Raw genomic sequence first — 20,621 nt, forward strand, 5'->3', positions numbered from 1 at the left:
ACTCATTGTCTGAATGCTTATAATGAAAATTTAAATGCCTGCCAAATTGAAATGTTGGTATTTTCTGTGTTCTGCCTACAGTTTGTGTTAAATTACTTAACAGGGTCTGTGACATGGAAAATATGGTTTGGGGGAGTGGAATATAGGCCTAAAGCTATATATGAAGTGACTTCTGGGGTCATTTTACACAAGAGGTCACTGCCAGGGGTACACCAGCTGGCTGAGCTGTAGGTTAAGTTCTGTCCCTAGGATCATATCTGCAGTGCTGGAGAGGTCCATGGTGCCACTCCACAGCTATTCCTGATCCATAGCTGCTGTTTTGGTTGCATAAGGGTGGATATTTTTACAGCAACTTACTGAGCTCCTTCCTGTTCTGTAAAATTAAATGTCATGATTGGCTGTGTATGCTGTAAAAATATCCATCTTTTTTACAAAAAAAAAAAAAGACTGTTTTCTTTTTCTTGCATTTCTGTAACATAGTACATGTGTTTGCAATAGATTTGCACCCATGTCAAGCCCCATATCAAAACAAAGCAGTGCAAGGACAGGCAATTTGGGGCCTTTCTGTGTCCTCTGTTAATGAAATGCTACAATTCTTGGCACAGAGCTGCTAATCTTTGACCCCAAAGTCTTTCCATGTGTGCCCTTTTTGCTCACCCTGGGATGGGCAGGATACGAGCATGGACCCTCCTCAGTAAGGCCATTGTTGCTGGGTTCCTTTGCTGGCTTCAGTCTCCAAACACTCTCTGCTTTGCTGTCAGAGTGGCTTTTTGGTGCCTGGGCCTTCTGCTTGGCTTAGCTGACCTGATTTACATAATATTTATTTGCTGTGGCACTTCATCTGATTTACCTTTTTTCAGTGGCTCTTCAGTCACTTTCCTTACACTTCCTGGTGACCACTTGCTCCGGTTACAGCTTTTTGGTCCCTCTGTAATAGCAGAATCAAGACTCAGAGTTCCCCTTTTTGCTGTTGCAGCCCTCAAACACAGACAGTTTATTTTGGGGAGCTCCAACTTTCAGTTTTTGTCGTTGCACTCTTCAGGGCAAAGCTGGGTTCTGCATTTTGCCACCACTACATCCTTCCTTGCCCTTCCTGTGGTTGATTTTACCAGAAGCAAGAGGCATTCTTGTAAACGTTTGACCCACAGAGCATAGAAAGTTGTACATGTGTCACAAGCAAGGCTGAGATTTCTGTTAGTAAATCTTCCTTACAGCCTCCCAGCCCCTGCCCTAAATGTGCCCTTGCACACGGTGAACACACAGAGATGTATGTGTGTACAGCAGCTGTGTCATGCCAGTGATCACACATCCTCCACATGGTTCTTTGTCCTCTCTTTCCCTTATTTCTTCATCTTCCTCTGGTGTGCCACGTGCTGTGGCTCTGCTGCTTCCCCTGCACTGCCCCCGGGCTGTCTGGGCTCTGCTGCTCCTCTCTTTTCCTGCTCCTCCTTGAGAGAGGGGAGAAGGGAGGGCCATGGGGAGAAAGCAGAACTGAGCTGTCCATGAGGAGCTGCCCTGAGCTGCAGCCTGGTTTTGGGGCTCCTTCCAGACCTAGCTCCTCTACAGCTGCTTGTGGAGCAGTGACACAAGCTGGTGCTTTAGGTCACATCCTGGAAAAATAAGCCTGCTATTGGTAGGTAGAAAGGGATCACAATTCTCTTGACAATCCATGGAGGAGATTCTGTTTTCTTTCTCTGGTTCAAATGTCATGCTCAGAGCCAAGCCTTGACCTTGCAGTAGTCTCAGGTGAGTGCCAGAGGTGTGTTATGGACGGGGCCAGCACCCCTTGTACCACTTCTCTTCCAGCCTCAGTCAATAGGTATGGTATTTCTGCTGCTGTTCCCTTAAGAGATGTGTCAGAGCTGGTCACACTTTGTTTTGCAAAGTTAGTAAGGCTGTCCTCGAAGAGACTTCATCTTGATGTGATGTCCCTGTAGGAAATTACCAAAGCTTTTGACAGAGAAGCACAAAAAAAAGTTTCATTCTTGTCCTTATCTGCAGGAGCATTAGTGTAGGAGAATCAAGTTTTTAAATGGCTACACAAAGAAAAAGATTAGAAAAAGCTAGAGAAGTCCTTTGGCTTTTCAGGTGACTGCTTGAGCTGGCTCTCTGTTAGTCATAACAAAGTACTTCAGAAGTTTGTAAACTAAAACAGAGTACTTCACTGGCAGTATTTCCATGAGGTTCATGATCCCTTTGATATACTGTGAAGCAAGATAAGGCAGTGCTTATAACTAGAGGCTCCTGTAGTCTGTATGCACACTGACACACACATATATATATATACACACACACACATACATACATATATATAGATATATATGTATATATATATATGTATATGCATATATATGTGTATATATATGTGTGTGTGTGTGCACTTCTGTTAACAGAAAATACTGGAGTATTTGTGTTTTTCAGCTCATGCAAAGTGTCTAAATCAGGCATGGAGCCCAAGCTAATCCACTGTATCTTTCAGCAGGGGCTTTATTCATGAGGGTCACAAGAATGTGAAATAAGTTGACATAGCTTTTTGTTAGCTTGCAGCATGGCAAGAGTGCCTGCAGAGCTGTGGAGAGATGTCCTTGGTCTGGAAGGATGTGAGGGGTGGGGGGAGTAAGAGAGCAAACTGTAACAAAACTTTCAGATTTCCAATGCCTTATAAATTCCTCTGCCTGGTTCCCAAGGCTGTGGCAGGAGTGGAGGGCTACTGACACAGCCTGTCACCCCTTTCCTGATGCATGTTCTGTGCTCTCAGGCTAGCAGAATTTTCTCAATTTTAAGTTTCTGCTTAAATACCCTGTTGGAGAGGGAGCACAAGTCTTGGAACTCCACGATACCTCTGTCACTTCCAGATAAATAGAAGGTTATTTGTTTGGTTGTTTGGTTGTTATTTTTTTCCAATGAGATTAAGCTAAAATATTATTTAAATCCCAACCAAGTTAACTACTTATATTTATGCAATTATCTGGTGCCACCAAGACATAATGAAAAATATTTCCTCACTTCATAAGGTTAGAAGAATTATCACTGTCTGATATCAGTGCAGTGAAGACAAATTTGAACCAGGTTATCTTCTGATAGACTAACACAGTTGGAAGTCTCCTTCCATTTATAAGTTCTTAAACCAAGGAAAAATCTGCTGTGAAGTGTAAGGTTCTCACTGCAGGTGCTGCTAAGGACACACATCTTCCTCTCTGGTGCTAGTTTTAAATGGGCTGAGCAAAATAAGTCACTCAGCCTTATATATTTGTTAGTATATTAATAACAGAATCAAGATTTTTTTTTTATCAAACTTGGCAAGCATTATCAAACTAATGTCTTACTGCCATGTTTACTTCATTGCTTAATAGTGTAGACAGATGAAGGATATTTGCTAAATGGGCAATTAAAATGGCAATAATTGATGGCATGGATTTGTAGTTTGAGAGTAGGCATACACTACCAGCTATTTTTAAAAAGTTAATATTTTTAACATTTGAAATAGGAGAGGTTTGATAATGAGACTTGGATATGATACATTCATTAAGGATAAAATAAAGACAGTTTAAAAAAAATTAGCTATCCAAATAGGAAAAATTCTAAGAAGCACAAAGCTTTTTGTTTCTGTGGCTTTCTCTGTAGTCTGTCTTTCTGTAGCTTTCATCAGACTTGAGTACACCCAGGACTGGGACCACCTTTACTTTCCACATCAGTACTGTGCCTACAGCTGCATGGTTGTGGGACTCTCACATGCTCCAGCAGAACAAAGAAATGACGATAATAATTGTTTCAGAAATTTTTAAAGAATTAATCTTACTTTTTACAAGATTTTGGAGCAGTTAAAAGCTCTCATTAATTTCATTTGCCCCTTTTTAAGTAGGTGGTACTAGCTGGTGTCACAGATAAAGGCACCAAGGCAGACAGCAAATCAGAGCTGTCATGGGAAGGAAGTCTGGTTGTTTGATCCTCAGTGCTTTGCTCTGACTGCCACGTTGGCTTCCCTCCTATGCTCACTCTCTCCCAGCCACTTTGCTAACGTGGAAAATTGGCATTTGTTGGGTAGTGCATAATCACTGAGCACATTAGTACTTCAGAAGTCTTTTAGAGACATGCTAATGTGTGTTTTTCAAATAAATTTTCCCATGCTGCTACTGTTATGGTTTGCTGAGGCAAGAAGAGCTTTCATAAGGTAATGGGTGCAAATATGTTTGTGTGTGAGGGAGGTATTGTAGGGCTTAAGAATTTTTTTTGAGTGATTATTTTTGGTGTTGTACTTCAGAGCAGTTCCTGGATTTCCTCCACTTTGCTGTATTTTAACTTTTAGACATATTAACTTAGACCATCCTTGTTTTCCCTTGAGTGTGTGCATGCATGTATAAAATAAAAGACAATTATTAAAACTTACACTAAAAGGTAGATGTGGATTATTTTACTCCTCCATTTGTCTTGACCTGAATATAATCCAAGCCAGGTGAAGGGATTCCATGCCAAGACCTTTCCTATGATGGGTGCAGATCTTCCATGGTTTAATGTGTGAGGAAATAAGAAGTAACACTGTAAATGTGGGCCTTCAAATGTGGACTAGGATCACTGCATGTGACTCCTCCAAAGCTCTCTGAACCAAACACTGTCCTGCATGAAGTGTGATTGTGGTCAGACATAAATTCAGGGTGAAATTTGACTTTTTAAAAGAAATGTTGCTGAGGAAGGCAGAAATTAGGTGCTCAGTAATGTGCATTGACAAGCACCTTCTCTCAGACACAGCAAAGAAGCACCTGAAATGGTGTTTAGGATAGGGAACTGGTGGGAACATTTACAGCCCAGTAGTCTGCAGTGGGCATGAACTGGCTGAAATTGTAACATCATGGTTATACCCTGGAAATAAGTTGAACAGAAGACAAGTGGAAAAGTCTTGCAAGAACACCTTCACCCTTGATAGTGGTGTTGCCAGTACTGGGCCATAACATTTGCTTAAAAGTAATCTCCCTGTCCCTGTGGGAGCTGTGAGTTCCCAGAGCATTTTGCTTTAAAAGATAAGCTCATCCAATTGGGAAGCAGCTTTGAGCTCAGGCAGGGATCCTCCAGATGAGCTGAGGTCTGGGGACCACACTGGTTCAGTAAATTTTTAAAGCTTGTAGAGTTCTTTCTGCTCATCCTCTGCCTCAGGTAGTTGCATGTCTGTCTTTACAAAACATTAGTTTGTGCCTAGGTTCTGATGACAAAGATTTTCAGTTGATTCTGTTTTGTGAAGGAAACGTCTTGGTTCATTTGAATTTTTCCACATCTCTAACTGGTACACTCTCAAAAAAAAAAAAAAAAAGTTTTCATGTATGAGACTAGGGTTTTGGAAAAAAGACCACAGGTTATATTGAGTGCAAATGTAGATGGCTCACATTTTGTGTAGCAATGACCATTGTCAAATTGTGCAGCTGATGTGGACAAGAAGCAGTTGGCAGGTGTTGTTGGAGATTGTCCTCCCAAGTACCAGATGACAAATAGAGAAAAACATCGTACACAATTAAATATATAGGACTGCCTTTTGAGGCCAGAAGATGATGGACTCTATACTGTAGTATAAACCTGTCCTTCGGGATGAATAGGTGTGAGTTTGTGCAATGAGGATGCTCTCTTTCTGCAGGACAGGTAAAATTTTTCAAGCTAAAGGATGTCATTTTTTGCAAGGCTATGCTGAGCTTTGCAGTTTTTGGGTGTTTTTTTGTTTCTCTGTCCTTAACAGAGAAGCTCTTGCTGATAGCAGTGCCAAAACAAAGAGCTAATGGGAACCAGTCCCAGGAACCGTGACTGTCAGGGGACTCATAAGCTTGGCTGCCAGACCTGAAACTTTTCATGGAACTTTTATGCTCCACATGTTGTTTTGTAGTTATCATCCTGATGAGACAGGCTATGGCATCAAAATGACACCAGCTAATTAAATGTCAGGAGAATCAGAAGATGTTACAAGGCTTTTGCACTGAGATTGCCAAGATTGAAACAGAAGCCAGTGACGCACATCACCCTCCTTGTGGCTCATTAGGATGGGATATAACTCCACGTTCAGCCAGCTGCAGGATGGAGAGGCAGCATGGAGGCTGCCACGAGGGCTTGACACTAATGAGCACCTGAAAGGTTAAATAAACCTCTCTGGCTGATGTTAGGTCTCAGGTTATAACCTTGGCAACTTGTCCTTTGATGTTTTCTTTTTCTCCCCTTCTCCTTGGAAGCATTCACCTCCGAGTCCTGTCCTGGCTTTGATAGGGATCTAATGGGAACCTCTGTTTTCCATCTGGTGTTGTGTTGACTTAGGCAGCTACGAGCTGCTAGGATTCAAGCTAGAGCTTTTTACCATAGACTGGCCACAAAAACTTTAGCTTATTTTAATTTTTCTGGTTCTACTTCTCTAGAATAAGATGAAGTGTCTATTCTACATATGTGTGTGATTTATTATATGTAATGTTAATGAGGGATATATCCTCTTTGACTGTGGCAACTGCACATTTCACTAGTGCACAGGTGGCCTTAATATTTCTGCTTTGTGGGTTTCTTCTTCTATCTTTAACTTCTGTAATCCTTGTGTTTTGTGGTTTACAAGATTTTTTGTCATTGGGAAATATGTTGAATTGGTGTCGGGGCCCAAACGTTACACCAGAAGAAATATCCTTTCTTTGTCAAATGTCTGCATTGTGAAATCTTCACATTAGTCTGTGGTTTTACTCTGAAAACTGGCTGTGGGACAATGAAATACTGTTCAAGACATTCTCTGCTCTCAGGCTCTGTTTGCAGTCCTGTCCTAGCAATAACCACACTACCTTTTTATTGCTGTCTGAAGCAGCATGGGGTGGACAGAGGGACTTCAGTCCTCCTTTGGTTCTCTGTCACCCATGAGGCAGTTCCTTCTCTTCCCACTTGTAGAATGGCTCTTCATTCAGCTGTGTCCGCAGCTGGTCTACATGGGAATGCCTCCACTCAAAGTAAGCAAGCAATTCTGATTTATACTGATTTATATTGGTAGAGAACTTACCCTGTTGCCCTCAAACCATACTCTTACCCTGGAGCTGCCTGCTCATGTTTGTCATGCTTTAAGATGATGATATAGGGGTCACAGGGAGGTTGGCTTGACTTTAAACTTTTAGATTGAAATTGCTTGGAGAAGCATTATGTAGAATTAAGCATAATTTTCCTCGGAAACTGAGTAAACGCAATCCAGAAGCTGTTGAGAGGCAAAAAATGTGGGACCACAAAGTGCCATCTTTCCAAAGCCACCCTTCAAAGCACACTGCAGACTCAGCCAGCCCTGAGTTCTGTGTGCACATTTCACTGGCTCAGAAATGTATGTAATGAAGCTATTTTGTTCAAATTGCTGCAAACTCCCCTCATCAAGGAAGTTGATTTACACAAAGTGTTGAGTTCTTGCACTGGAGACAGAGCTGGAGCTTTTCCGTTAGAGGTAACCTTCAAGTGAACCAAGGTGCACCTTTTTCTTCTAAGTACAGCCCAACTAAAACATTTTACCCTAAGCTGGGGTTTGGTTTGAGGGGAAGTGAGGTAACCTTGGAAATACCATGGAAGTGAAATCTGGTCTCACTTAATAGTATCAGAGCACTTCTAATAGGCCTCAGATATCTGCATTGTGAAATCCTACACCTTAATTAAAATCAAGGGGGGGGGCATCTTCTCTAACAAAGACATACTTTTTTATGTTCAGTAGTCACTGAAGTAATTACAGGTTAACAAAAATAAAGAGCATTAAACAGAATGTCAAAATATGTCTGTTCCTCACAGTTGCTCCGTTTTAACTCTCATCTCCTCTGATGTAACAATTTAATTAGGTATCTCAGTCACTATAGAGTTTTTCAGACAAGATCTGAATTTGTAATCTACAAATCAGCAGAGCTCAGTTGCCATCCTCTGTATTTCATTTATTTAACACAGTGCAGAAAAGTGAAAATGAGGTTCACCTTGCACTTTCTCTGAGGCAGCTTTATGAGATACTGAATAAAAGTGTCCAGCTGTGAAATTTAGTTTTAACAGCTGATTATGCTTTTCTACACCAAAAGTGGGGTGATCAGTTACTTATGGTCACCTTCAGACCTGCACACAGATAAGCATCTAATCAAGCTGGGGTTAAAGAAGCCTTTTCTCTGCCTTTTTCTATGGGCAAGGATTTTCAGAGTTTGTTTCACAAATGATGGTCTGTGGTAACCTTAAATGAACTTCATTTGAAAAATCTTCCCAGCTTTTTCTGTCTTTGGGTCTGCAGAACACCATTTAAGTTGGTTGGGTAAAACAGCATTATTTGTGAATATCTGATAAGGAGAGAGATTAAATTTTTACTCCTACCAAGAACTCTTATTTCATAGGTGCCAGGTGAAAGTGCTTCCTGAGGACAATAGCCATAATACAGACTTGGAATGAATAACTCATCATTTTGCATTCTCTTCTCGCTGGTCCTATGCTCCTAGTTTTATTTTTTAGGGATTTTTTGCTCTGCTGATTAGAGGGGGAGGCAGACATTCAACAGCATGGTTGAAAATGTTGGAAAATCTCACCACTGTAACTGTTTGAGAGGAGTCATCTCTCAGTTCCTGTCCATCTCCACACTTGTACACTGCCCTGTTTTGTACCCTACAATGCGCAGTCAGGCCCAGCAGATAGTACGAAATCCATGTCTGCTGGGAATTCAACAGGTTTCAGCTTCAGCTGTTAGCTTGCTACTTCAGTCTCGTATGTTTTTGACTCTGAATGAGCAAGTTATGCTTTTCTGAATGTTGTGGAACTGTGTGTTGAGAAGTTGGGATGTGAACAGGCCTGGCTAAGAGCAGGGTTTTTGGTTTGACATCAATGTAACTTGAATCCCAGAGTCTGAGCCATGACTCCAGGCTGCAGCTGAGGAGTTAAGTCCCTTCCATGTGCCTCATTGAAGACAGGGAGATGGTTTATCCCAGCCTTTGCAAGGGCTGTCTTCCAAACCACACCTGCCTATGGCAGAGCTGGTGATGATGTCAGGTTGGGTTGGTGAACTGCATCCAGCTGAAGGGGTCACAGCATGCCAAAGAAACCATGGCACTATCCTGAAAATGTAAGAGAGAAAACAAGAGTGGGTAGATCCTAAAGAAGAGGATGAGTCCATTCTGGAAGGATCAACCCATGAGGAACTTTCTGCTCATGGTGCCAGAGGAAGGGATGCTGAGTGACAGTCAACATCTCCTGGTCTTATGGCTCACAGAAGGAAGTCTGTCCATTCATAAGAACTTGAAGCTGTGGTTCCCCTCACCACATTGCCCCCAAAGTAAGAGTCAGCCTTTTGTTTATCATTCCTCCTTTTGTTTGTGCTAGCCTGCCTTTTCTAGAGAAGCCACATAGTAGACAGAAGAGGATAGCTGGCAGAGAGTCTCATTCTGCAGAGAAGAGAAACATTAGAAAGTGAAGGGCTTGGGAGCAAAAAGATTTTAAGAGTTCCTGAAAAGGATGTGCCTTTCCCAGCTCTCTTATCTCAGGTGTATTTATGTATTTTGGATGTATATAAAGCATTGGTGGCTTTTAGAGGTGACCGGTTCTCTCGCTGTGTGGATTTGGGATCCATATACCTGCTGGTTTGGGCCTTTCCCAGACTGTGTCTATACAACGTTGGTGCCAGTGGTTTTGTCTGCCTTTTATGGAGTAGCATGTGGCTGGGATCTTCTCCTTCTGCTCTGAAGAAGGCTGATTGCAGAAACTCTTCTCTTCTTTTCTTTCTTTTTCCACTGAACTTTGTCGTTACCTCCCTAAATCATGTCTGACACTTTCATCATCAGATTTCCTTCTATCCTGTATTTGCAAATTTGCAAAATTTTGCTTACAGTAATCACAAGATGCAGTCTCTGAGTGCAGTACTGTCCTCCTGTTGGAATATTCTGGATTGGATACTGCTGTCCACATCCTGTGTCCACTGCTGTCTGGTATGGCCAGTGTAAACCAAAATCCATGCGTATGCATTGGGCTGGTTTGACTCAAGCAGGCACAGCTGCCTATGACAGTTTCCATGTAGCCTGTGGAGATGTTTCACATCCACCCACCTCAAATTAATTTTGTTTGGTTGCAGCGCATTTTGGCTGACCTGAACTTCCCCACACATGTGTGCACTTCATGTTTTTGGAACTCAGCTTTGCCTGCAAAAGAAATTAAAAAGAAGGCAAGTGGAAGTAAAGTTCATTGAAATATTAACAAGTCATTTTGTCTTCTGCTGGTTTTCATCAGGGTAAAAAAGAACAGCAAAACCACAACAAAAATAGCAATGAAATTACTATGGGGGGCTGCAAACATAATAGTGATAGAGTTCACTTAGCTGTGGTGGTTTCTTTTATGTGATAATATTGAGGTGTTTTATTTCTCCCCTGTGAGGTAGATCACTATTAGCCACAATTTGTAGTGTGCCCCATGTGGAGGCTGGGGAGGAGAGTTGGTGCCTTAGAGGTTACACGAGGCCGTGGAAGACCCAGCAACAGAATCCAAAGCGTCTGGACCACCCAGGGACCTGCTCATGTACCACAAGCCATCAGGGAAAGATTAACTCTAAACCCTTTTGGTTGCTCTGCACGGTATAATTGTCTAAATGAAATCAATGAATACTTGATTTGAGAGTCTCCCATTGTTCCATCCCTGCTGTTCCTAATGTTTGTTAACAGATTGCTTTGTGGCAGAGTGCAAAGGTGCCGCTCTATAAAACTGTAATGACTTCTGGAAAGGAAGTTGCCCTGTGTATTGCAGAAAGCACCATTCAGTTTTGATTGGAACATGGGGAGCTGAGGAGTTGTTATTGCTTTTAGTACAGCTACTTGGAATAAAAATTTCTGCTCAGTTATGGTTAAGATGACATTTCCTTTTTCCCTGCTTTTTTCTCTCCTTGTCTACTGGTGGAGTTGGAATGTTCTCCTTTGCCCTGGCCAGGGAGCTGGCACGTGGTGAGGTCCTGGCACACCAAGGAAGAGGAGCTCCTTTCTGTTTCCTATGCTCGTCTGTCTGTCACCCATCCTGTTTGCTACTCCCTTGATTTTCTCTTGGCTGTTTTTTCTCAGTCCTTGGGGGTTTTCTTGTCAGTCCCCAGCCAGCTTTTTTATCCTTTCTTGCTCTCTAAGCAGAAAATGAAGTGTTTGGTGAGCTGACTGTGTTATCCCTGGTGAGGGGGTTTGGTGGTGCCAGATCTCACACTGCCTGGCTCTGGGAGCCAAGGGGACTAAAGAGGAAGAGATTGAGCCTGTAAATGATCCCCAGTTGCACAAGCCTGTTGGCACAGCAAGGTGAGACTCATCTGAGCATTATTTTGCTGTTGCTGCAAGTTACATTCTGTCACAATTTCCCCTGGTGAAAGACCACTGGCCATTGGGCTGGCAACCCACACTGCAGGTGTGTGGTTACTGACAGGGTAGGGATGGAGATAATTTGCAGCACATCTCCCAGATGTCACACCTTGGGCATCAGGCACAAACACTCTCACCTCCCTTTCCCCAAGGGCTGTTGTTCATTCACCTCCAGGCCTGTGGAGTGGCCTCCCTGCCCTGACAGGCTTGAGGGGCAGGCTGGCACCCCAGAGGGGGAGTGAGGCAAGGGCAGAGAGGGCTCTGTGCAGTGTGACAGCTTACAGGCATGTCCACACCCAGCTCCCTCCCCAAAACAAGCCCCAGTCCCCAGCATACTCCTGGTGCTGCCTGACCCAGTGCCCTCTCCCTGCCAGGAGCGCCCCTGTGCCCCATCACATGCCAGCCTCACTGCTGCCCTGCAGCTGGGAGAAGAACTGAGAGAATTGGAACAAGCATAATAATTATTTCAAGAATTTTGTTTCTACTTTTTTTTAGATGTTTGTAACGCTTAGTAGTAATACTATAAATGTAAATTGTATCAAGGCACAGGAGCTATTTGTGCTCTTTGTGTCTTTATTTCTGCTTCTCAGCCAGTTATCCAGTGCTTTTTGTACTATTCCATCAACCTTTCCTAGGAAATCACATGTTTGACACTTAGCTTGTGAACTGACTCTTCCTTGAAAAGCCTGATTGCTTGCAGGACACTAAACCTCACTCCTTTAGATCCCTTTCTACCATTCTAGTTATAAAAAGCCACCGCCATGTTTGGCAGTTTTCAAATGCTGGGGAGTGAAATAAATCTCTCAGAATTTGGGGGTCTCCAACCTGGTATATATAGCTTGTATTTCTTGTACTTTATTCTTCTATTTCTTGTCCTTTTGGGGGCTTCAGCAAAGCCTGGTGTAATCAGCAGGAATTTTGACAACCATCTCAGCTGTGTACTGGGTAAGACCTCATGCCTTGGATGAGAACTTGAGAGGCCCCTGCAGTTTACAAGTTACAACCAGGGACTGACACACCCTTATTAAAATATGGAGGGGCTCTGTGTTTTACAGAAATATTGAAAAGGGGAGAAAAACTCTCTTTTCAAGCAATTTTTCCACATGCACACATATATTCACACACTGGTATTTTGGCAAACCAATCTACTATACCACGTCAGTGAGTTAATGACAGGCTGGTGAAATGAGTGTTCACAGCTTTAAATCAGTCTTTTCTTTAGCAGCATTTAAATAACTTCATTTTTGTTCAAGGTAATCTTGACTATAAAACTATAGGCCTGCAGGAAACCCATATATTAATTGCAAAAGCTGGGTCTGTTGTGGTTTTCCACACTGCTAATCATATATGGCATCCCAGATGAGTAGCAGATCTGATTTTATAGTCATGTTGTGTCAGGAGTTTAGACTGAGTATTACTTGTAATTCTGTCATTTATCTCTACTGTTTCTTTATTAATGTCTTCAGCGTTCTTGGTCTGTCCTCAATCTTTCACATTTTGTACTGATACTTTATTACAGTGTTTTCCAAATTTTTTAAGTAAAAATCTTTCAAGATGAACAGCAGTCCTTCCTTGGGAGCTGACTGAAAGCCAAATGATCTTTATTCATATAGCTATTGCCTTACACATCCCCTCTTTGGAAATCACTGTTCCATTATGTGCTATTGCTTCTTGTCCCTACACGCCTTGATGAGCAGTAAAATACAGTGTTGACATTTAAAATATTGTCACTGGCATGGCTGATGAGTGAGTGAGTGAGTGAGTGAGTGAGTGAGTGAGTGAGTGAGTGAGTGAGTGAGTGAGTTTTCTCCACAATGGTGATTTTTCTGGGGCTCTTTGCAAATTCCAGCTCTAGTGATGGTTATTTTTTTTGTATCAGTTACACTTGCAGTGTGTTTTTGAGGTGCATTTTTGAGCTTTGCTTTGCAAACATAAATGGAACTGTTCTTCTCATTGTAGTTGCTCTCAGCCATGTCCATCCCATGCCATGTCCTCCAGCTGCCCCAAGAGGTTTGTGCAGCACACTGGATATAACACTTTACTGCATCACAGCAGTTAAATATGAAAAAAAAATCTCTCAGAGCTTGCACGGCCTTTACCCGCCACGCACAAACTCTCACCTAGGGTGTATTATAAACTTGGATAAGCTGTCAGTATTTGAGGTTCACAGTTTGTCACTTCATTGTTATTTTCATTGCTGTGTCTTTGATCTCACAAATGCTCTGCCCTGGTCAAGGCATCTGTTGACACAGTCCCCCTGGCCCACGTGGGCCTCTGAGCTCGTTAAGGGGCAAAAGAAGGTTCATGAGAGCAGAGCTTCAGAAAACACCACAGATGCCAAATAACAGCACTCCTAAAGCTGTTCTGTGTCGTACTGTGGGCCTCTGCTTCAGATCTGAGCTCTCTCAGATTGCTGTCCACAACGTTCTTTCATCAGTTGGTCTGTGGCAATACAGAAATATTAGCAGTGGTTATTGTTGTGTCGATGTAGAGGAATCCATCCTGTGTAGAAACTGATTTATGAGCAGAAAATTGATGGGCCCTTTGCCCTGAGCTTACTGTCTGAATGTCTGGAGTACACAGAAGGTAAGTGGACATTGAGAGATTTGGAAGCTGAGAGAAATGAAGTTATGAGTGAAGAAGATACAGCTTTACCAGCTGAAGATTGCTGGTGCCTTTAGGTAGGTTCCCCATCTGAAATGTGCTGCAGCTCCTCCAGCTTGGTCAGAAATCCCTCGTTGTTTCTGATGTGTCTTTTCTGGCAGTTGAGGGGCTGGCACAGAAAATCCTGGCTTGTTCTTCAGGTCACTTTGTCCAGTGGCTGTGCTGGAAAGCCCCAGCTGTGCAGTGCTAGGTTCTGTTCACACATCAGCACGGGACAGTCACAGCCTCAGAAAGCACAGTGCAGATCACCAAATACACACTGTTTTAAAGAGAATGGCTGCTGTTCATGTGAAACCTGATAGCAAAATATGCTCAATCTCAAATCCCCAGCAGGCTCTGAACACTTTGTTCTAGCCAGTCCCATTAGAGCATGAGAGGTTGACATTGTTTTCCCTTCTACTCCATGTAATAAGGGAATTTCTGTTACTGATACTTATCAAGAGAGACTTCTACAGCAAAAGTTATGGACAGTTCAAAGCATATCAGGAAGCAATATCTGGAGTTTTTATATGGTTTACAAATGGCATTTCCAATTCTGAATCTATAGCAGGTCCCTTACTCCAAACTGGCATAGTTTTAATAAGAAGAACTCTCTGTATGTCCTTGACTTGTCATTTGTTAGAAAACTGAAAATCTTAATGGTTCACATTGGAGAAATAAAGGTCAAGATACAGGCAAAGTTCCTCTGTATTACAGAAGATAATAAAAGGGGAATATATTTGCTCCTGGTTATGCTAATTCATCACTCCAAGCACGGTGCGATTGCATTCTGTCTAGTCAGTGCTCTTCTTCATATCTTAAAGAAGAGATATAGCCAAAGTAAAGGGCACTTGGAGATAGACAGGGAAACTAATTGAGTCACAGAGAGTCTTCTGTTTGAGGAGGGATGGGAAGGATAGGGATTGTTTTAATTTAAAGAAGAGACAAATAAAAGAGAACGTGACAGTAGTGTACAGAATGATGAATGATACAGAGAAGGTGAACTGGGCACTCTTGCTTGCCCTTTTGTAAGTACAGAAGCAGAGGGACATCCAATAAAGCAGAAAGGCAAAAGTAATAACACTGTTGAAAGGGCATTTTTAAACAGTAACTATCTTGTTTCTAATGGCTCATCTTCTTTCTCCATGATTCTAGAGCATGTCTTGAGGGGCATGCAAGGACCTCTAGGAGATGAATTCAAGTTGTCTTGCTAAGCAGTTGTTGGGGTCATGCTGCAAAAGCTGCTGGTTGGATCAGATTATTTGGCTTGTGTGAGGGGGAACAACTTGTCAAATAGTCTTAAAGAACCTTTTTAGTCTCAAAAATAAGTGGAAGTTTAGGTAAAGACATTGATGTGTGTAATGATACTATCCATGCATTTGCTGAATAGGGTAAAAAAGTAACTCTTCAGGACAGAAATCTACTACTGATGGAAGGAATATTCCTCTGCAGTTAACCCCCATGTCATTTCTTTGCTGGTCTCCCTGAATATCTGCTCATGACACTTTTATAAAATGCTGATGTTGTGCCACATTGGCTTGTGCTGTGCGGTCAGGACCAAACAGACTTCTGTCCCCAAGGAAGTTACTGGAAGCACATTTATTCTTCCTGAATATCTCTTTCTGATATTCTCTTACTTTTGCACATTCCATTTTTTATTCATCTTTATTTAATAAGTTTGTATTGAGATCCAGAAGAAAATTTATTTTGATCAGTAGATTCTAGGGAACTTCAATAAATGGACTAAAATTTAAATGCACCTCTCTCCTGCCTTTTTGTTAACAAAAAAAAAAAAAAAACCAAAAAAAAAACCAAAAAAAAAAAAAAAAACAAAAAAAAAACCAAAAAAACAAAAAAAAACCCAAAAAACCAGAGATAATGAGACATGCAAATTCCAGATGAGAGAGATCATGTGCTGGTTAGATTATTACAGTATCTGTTTGGATCCATTGTTACTTTCAAACTTAATTCCTGTCAGGCTTTTTGTAGCTGTGCAATTATTTTATAATTCCTCAGCAGGCTGTGCTATTTCATGTAGCACAATCCCAGCCCACCTGTGGTGATCATCACTTCAAAGCCCCGGTTCCTATCGTCATTTTGAGTGTGTGCCTGCCTCATTTCTAATGGTCTGTTGTGGTAATGTCAGCTGTGATGCTTCAGCCCTGGATCACATCTCTGAGGTGGCTTTTCCTCTCTTTCCTGCTGCAGTTTTTCCCATCTTAAAACAGGTGAAACACCTCAGCTATTCTGGATGGAATGTACTTGCTATGATGTAGGGAAAATTGAATTTTTAGTAATTTCCTTATGTCTTATAATTAGGTCTTTGTTTCTCACTCATCTACAGGACATCATGAATGCATTTGCCAACACCTTTCTTTTTAAACTTTGTACAGCAATGGAGCATTTAAAACATCTACTACTCAACATATTGCAGATGTGTTTTATCAATCATGTGAAGTGTATAATTTGTAAAAGTTTATAGAAGACACCTATTTGTGTGTATGTATCTATTTGCTGTATATGTAAACTGTACAGTTAAGGATATATTTGCCTGGCGCTACAGTCCAGCTCCCTCAGAAATAGTTACGGCCCTGGAATACCAACCTACAACCTAGTTTAGCCATTTGAAGTCACTGAGAAAAATTAATTGTAAATGTAATTTAGTATTCAGAGGTATGCTAATTTTATGTCCAAACCCCAGTGAAAAGAACCATTCAGTCTAATTTTTTGGCATTTGTCAAAAGCCTTCCAAAAACCATCCAGGCTGCAGACTAAGCTGCCTTTCATAAATCTCAACTGAGGACTTTCTGCTGACTTCTTAAGACTAAATTATTTCTATTGTTCTCGAGTAATTACATTTTTGTTGTTATCTGTGGAAAGAGCACCACTGGGTTGAGCATGTAAGTATATGGGAATGGGGGGAAGGAGGATTTGTGTTAGTTAAATGGAGATGATAAAGCTGAAAACATAGCAGGACATAAATCAGATTTTTCTTCTTTTTCTAGTTGGCTTGTCACAATAAAACATTGCAACAGATGCTGAAGCCAGGGTCAGATCCAGATGAAGGAGATGAAGCCTTGAGGTTTTATGCCAAACATACGGCACAGATAGAGGTAAAGGATTGCTCTCCAGAAGATGGACTGTGAGACAAGTCTGCATCTTATGTGGGGTGTATCTCCTCTTTTTAAGCTTCCAAACGGTGTGGGTTATTTATGAGGAGAAGGTTGAATAATATGCTTTGGGCTGTGGAAGATAAAGGAATGCACCTGTATTAGAAGTGGCTCCAAACCGTCATTTCAGTAGGTTTCCTGTGTGTTACCAAACATGTTTTGTTAGGGAAATAATGACTGTGTACAGGAGCTGTGCCATGAAGTCAAGAATTGTCCTGTATAGTACATCACTCAGATAAATAATCATGAGTTTCAAAGCCACTGATTCTGACTGGTCAGATTAAAACTCTGGCTGGAGTACAAAGAGGTTTTGAAGTGGTGTAGACATTCAATATGGCTTTTTTTTTAAATACCAAGGCTTGGCCTGGTTCTCTATCTTAAACTTTACACCTGCCATGGGTTGGACTTAGATAGAGGTCCACAGAGGTATCCCACCACAGGATGGGTGGAAGATCCATGGCCTTGGTTGTCCAGAGGGCAGCTCAGTGCTTCTCTTAATTTTAATACTTTGGCTGCTGCTGAGATCTCTCTTAGCAATTATCAGCCAGTTTATCTGGGTAGCTTGTAAATTTAGGCATTAAACAAGCACTGTGGTCAACTTTTATATGGCCAATAGCTTCTTCTAGAAAAGCGGAACTCAACCCAGCATTACTGCTATACAAAATAGATAACTGCTTGTCTTGGAAAGCAGTCCTAGACCTGTTTGGTGTTTCAGATATTATCTCCCCTATATTAATGTATCTCATTTGTTTGTTTTGAAATTCAAATAGTGGTGTTTTTTTATTTTCACCAGTGGCTGCACAGAGGCATGGCTGTAGGAGTCTAAAAGGGTTTTCTACCCATTTCTGTATTTTTAGTAATGCAGAGTCAACGATCAGAATGGGGAAGCAATTTTGTTGACAATGTGGTGAGATGAAATAAAATCTAGCTCATTCACCAGTAGCTTGGTCGGTGCTGAAATGCAAACAATTCAAAACGTTGGGTTTTGTCAAGTAAAAAGATAAAGACTGACAAGATATGGGTGCTGCCTGGGTGATATTTTTGCATGTTCACCTTTACAATTTATCCCATCACAGAAATAGATTCAAGATGAGAAAAGCATTTTGTAATCAGAGCAGAAAGCCCCTGAACTTCTCCACTTTTTACTGGCTCAGATTTGTTTCAATTTGCTGACAAATTGAAGCATTCTGAATTACAACATTTTTTATATTTGGCAAAGCCTGAACCTAGGTTTTTCTTGAGACTTATATTTGCCACCTTATTCAGGCAGGCTTTTGAAAATAAAAACAGCTTTACTCTGTTTTGGGATTGATAGGTCCAGCTTTATTGTAATGTTCGAATAATTAATGCATTCATTTGTAAATAAAAGGGGAGCTGTGAACAAGAAAAGACATGACAAAATGATTGGATAGTCACTGACTGTGGCAAAAATGTGCATTTTATTTATAGATTGTTCGCCATGATAGAACAATGGAAAAGATTGTCTTTCCTGTCCCCAATATTTGTGAATTCCTCACTCGGGAATCCAAAAGTCGGGTGTTCAATACAACAGAGAGAGATGAACAAGGGAGCAAAGTCAATGACTTTTTCCAGCAGACTGAGGATCTGTACAACGAGATGAAATGGCAAAAGAAAATTAGAAGTAAGTACTGTAATTTGAAAAAAATTAGCTTCATTATGCTAAAATCTTGCTTTTAAACCTTCAAATATTTGCATTTTAATGATACACTGTTCTCTGTTCAGTCTGACACTACAACAGGCAAAACTGTTCTGGGCTTGAGAGTGTAGGTCTGCTGAGACACTTGCATGCCACCATAAAAAAAGTGTAATGTGGAGCAGTTATTAATGTGTTCAAGATGATGTTTTGGACTCCAAAAGTTAAATTGAGGGATGGAAGAACTGGGTGTAGTTCTACTAGTCTTGATAGTGTTGCACCTAATTAAACCAAGGCCCCTAATATTTAACAAAAACATGTGTAGTTGCATATTTGAGGTTTGCAGATTCCTGAAAGGCCATTAAAAGACTCGTAAATGTCACTCACTTAAAAATGTCTCTCACCAGAACCTCAGCTGCTTTAAATCTGTCCAGCTCCCACGGAGTCAGTCCCCCTCTGCCAGTCCACATCAGCCTGGCATGACTGGGTGACACCCTGGCAGGGTGTCCCAGTTTGCCCATACTGGTGCGTGGCCCATGGTACTGGGGAGGCACGTGTGTGGCCTTGAGCTGCTTGGTCAAGATCATGGGGGAGAGGTCAAAGTAGGGCCACCAAGAGGAGGGGCAGGGAAGCCCCACCAGGTACCCTGAATGGCTTTAGCTCCCTGATGGGCAGTACAGCTGCTGGCCCTTGGCACGAATGGGGCTATTGCCAGTGTGCCTGCATCAGGAGGCTCCTGCCAGCTCAGCCACTGTCAACTCTGCCCTTGGCTTTTGGAGCAGAAGGTTGTATTTTATATATCATAGAATCACAGAATGGTTTGGGTTGGGAGGGACCTTAAAGATCACACAGTTCCACCCCCCCTGCCATGGGCAGGGACATCTTCCACTATCCCATGTTCCTCTAAGCCCCATCCAGCCTGGCCTTGGATACTGCCAGGGATGGGGCAGCCACAGCTTCTCTGGGCAACTTGTGCCAGTGTTGCCTCAGCAACCTCACAGGGAACAATTTCTTACTAATATCCAATCTAAACCTACCCTTAGTTTGAAGCCATTCCCCCTTGTCCTGTCACTCCAGGCCCTTCTAAAGAGTCTCTCTCCATCTTCCCTGAAGGCTCCCTTCAGGCACTGGAATGCTGCAATGAGGTCACCCCAAAGCCTTCTCTTTTCCAGGCTGAACATACATAAAAATGGCTTAAAGTGATCCCTTCATTCACTGCTAAAATGCAAATGCTCTTGCAGTGTCACACATCATCTGCTCACAGCAACTGATCAGGAAGGAAGGAAGGAATAGGGTCTAGAGCAGCAGGATAGTACGAGCAATGTGGGAGCATCCTGAATGTGATGGATACATGGATGTTATTGCAATTTCTTATATTGTCAATTCTCAGGCTTTAATTTTCAGCAGCAGCAAGTCTTCAGCGTAAACCCCATCAACCCAAATCTGCTTCTCTTGGTTGCACCCTAAAAACGTACTAGTGACAAACTGACCAGAATAGAAGTTGAGAAATACATGATTCCAGAATCTGCAGAATATTTGGGAATAAAAGTCATTGTATTGTAGAAAAATTACTTCAGTAAAAAAATCATATCTGGGGGTTTTGCATTAGAAACACAAATAGAAGAGCCAACCCAACAATTAGATAGACCAGACCTGCCTAATGCTATGAACAAATAAAATGGGTTGATTTTTATTCAGAGCAGAAATGTCTCAATTCCCTTCATCAGTGGAATAACCCACAAGTCTCCATGATGGGGTTTTTTTATTATTTGAAAAGATAATTCAGGTTTAAGGTGGGTTCATTCTTTAGCCAAGTGTCTGTTAGCATGAAGTCTGTGC

General features: G+C 41.7%; 1 protein-coding gene across 1 annotated transcript in view; it reads left to right on the forward strand.

Moving 5' to 3' along the window:
* The window catches only part of ITPR2 (inositol 1,4,5-trisphosphate receptor type 2), a 243,390-nt gene that overhangs the window by 179,924 nt on the left and 42,845 nt on the right, over window positions 1-20,621 (forward strand). The window contains exons 46-47 of the mRNA XM_036405007.1: window positions 16,964-17,071; window positions 18,578-18,770. Coding sequence (XP_036260900.1) covers window positions 16,964-17,071; window positions 18,578-18,770 — 301 coding nt within the window. The remainder of the gene's footprint in view (window positions 1-16,963; window positions 17,072-18,577; window positions 18,771-20,621) is intronic.

This window comes from Molothrus ater, chromosome 5, assembly GCF_012460135.2.
Source record: "Molothrus ater isolate BHLD 08-10-18 breed brown headed cowbird chromosome 5, BPBGC_Mater_1.1, whole genome shotgun sequence".
NCBI lineage: Eukaryota > Metazoa > Chordata > Aves > Passeriformes > Icteridae > Molothrus > Molothrus ater.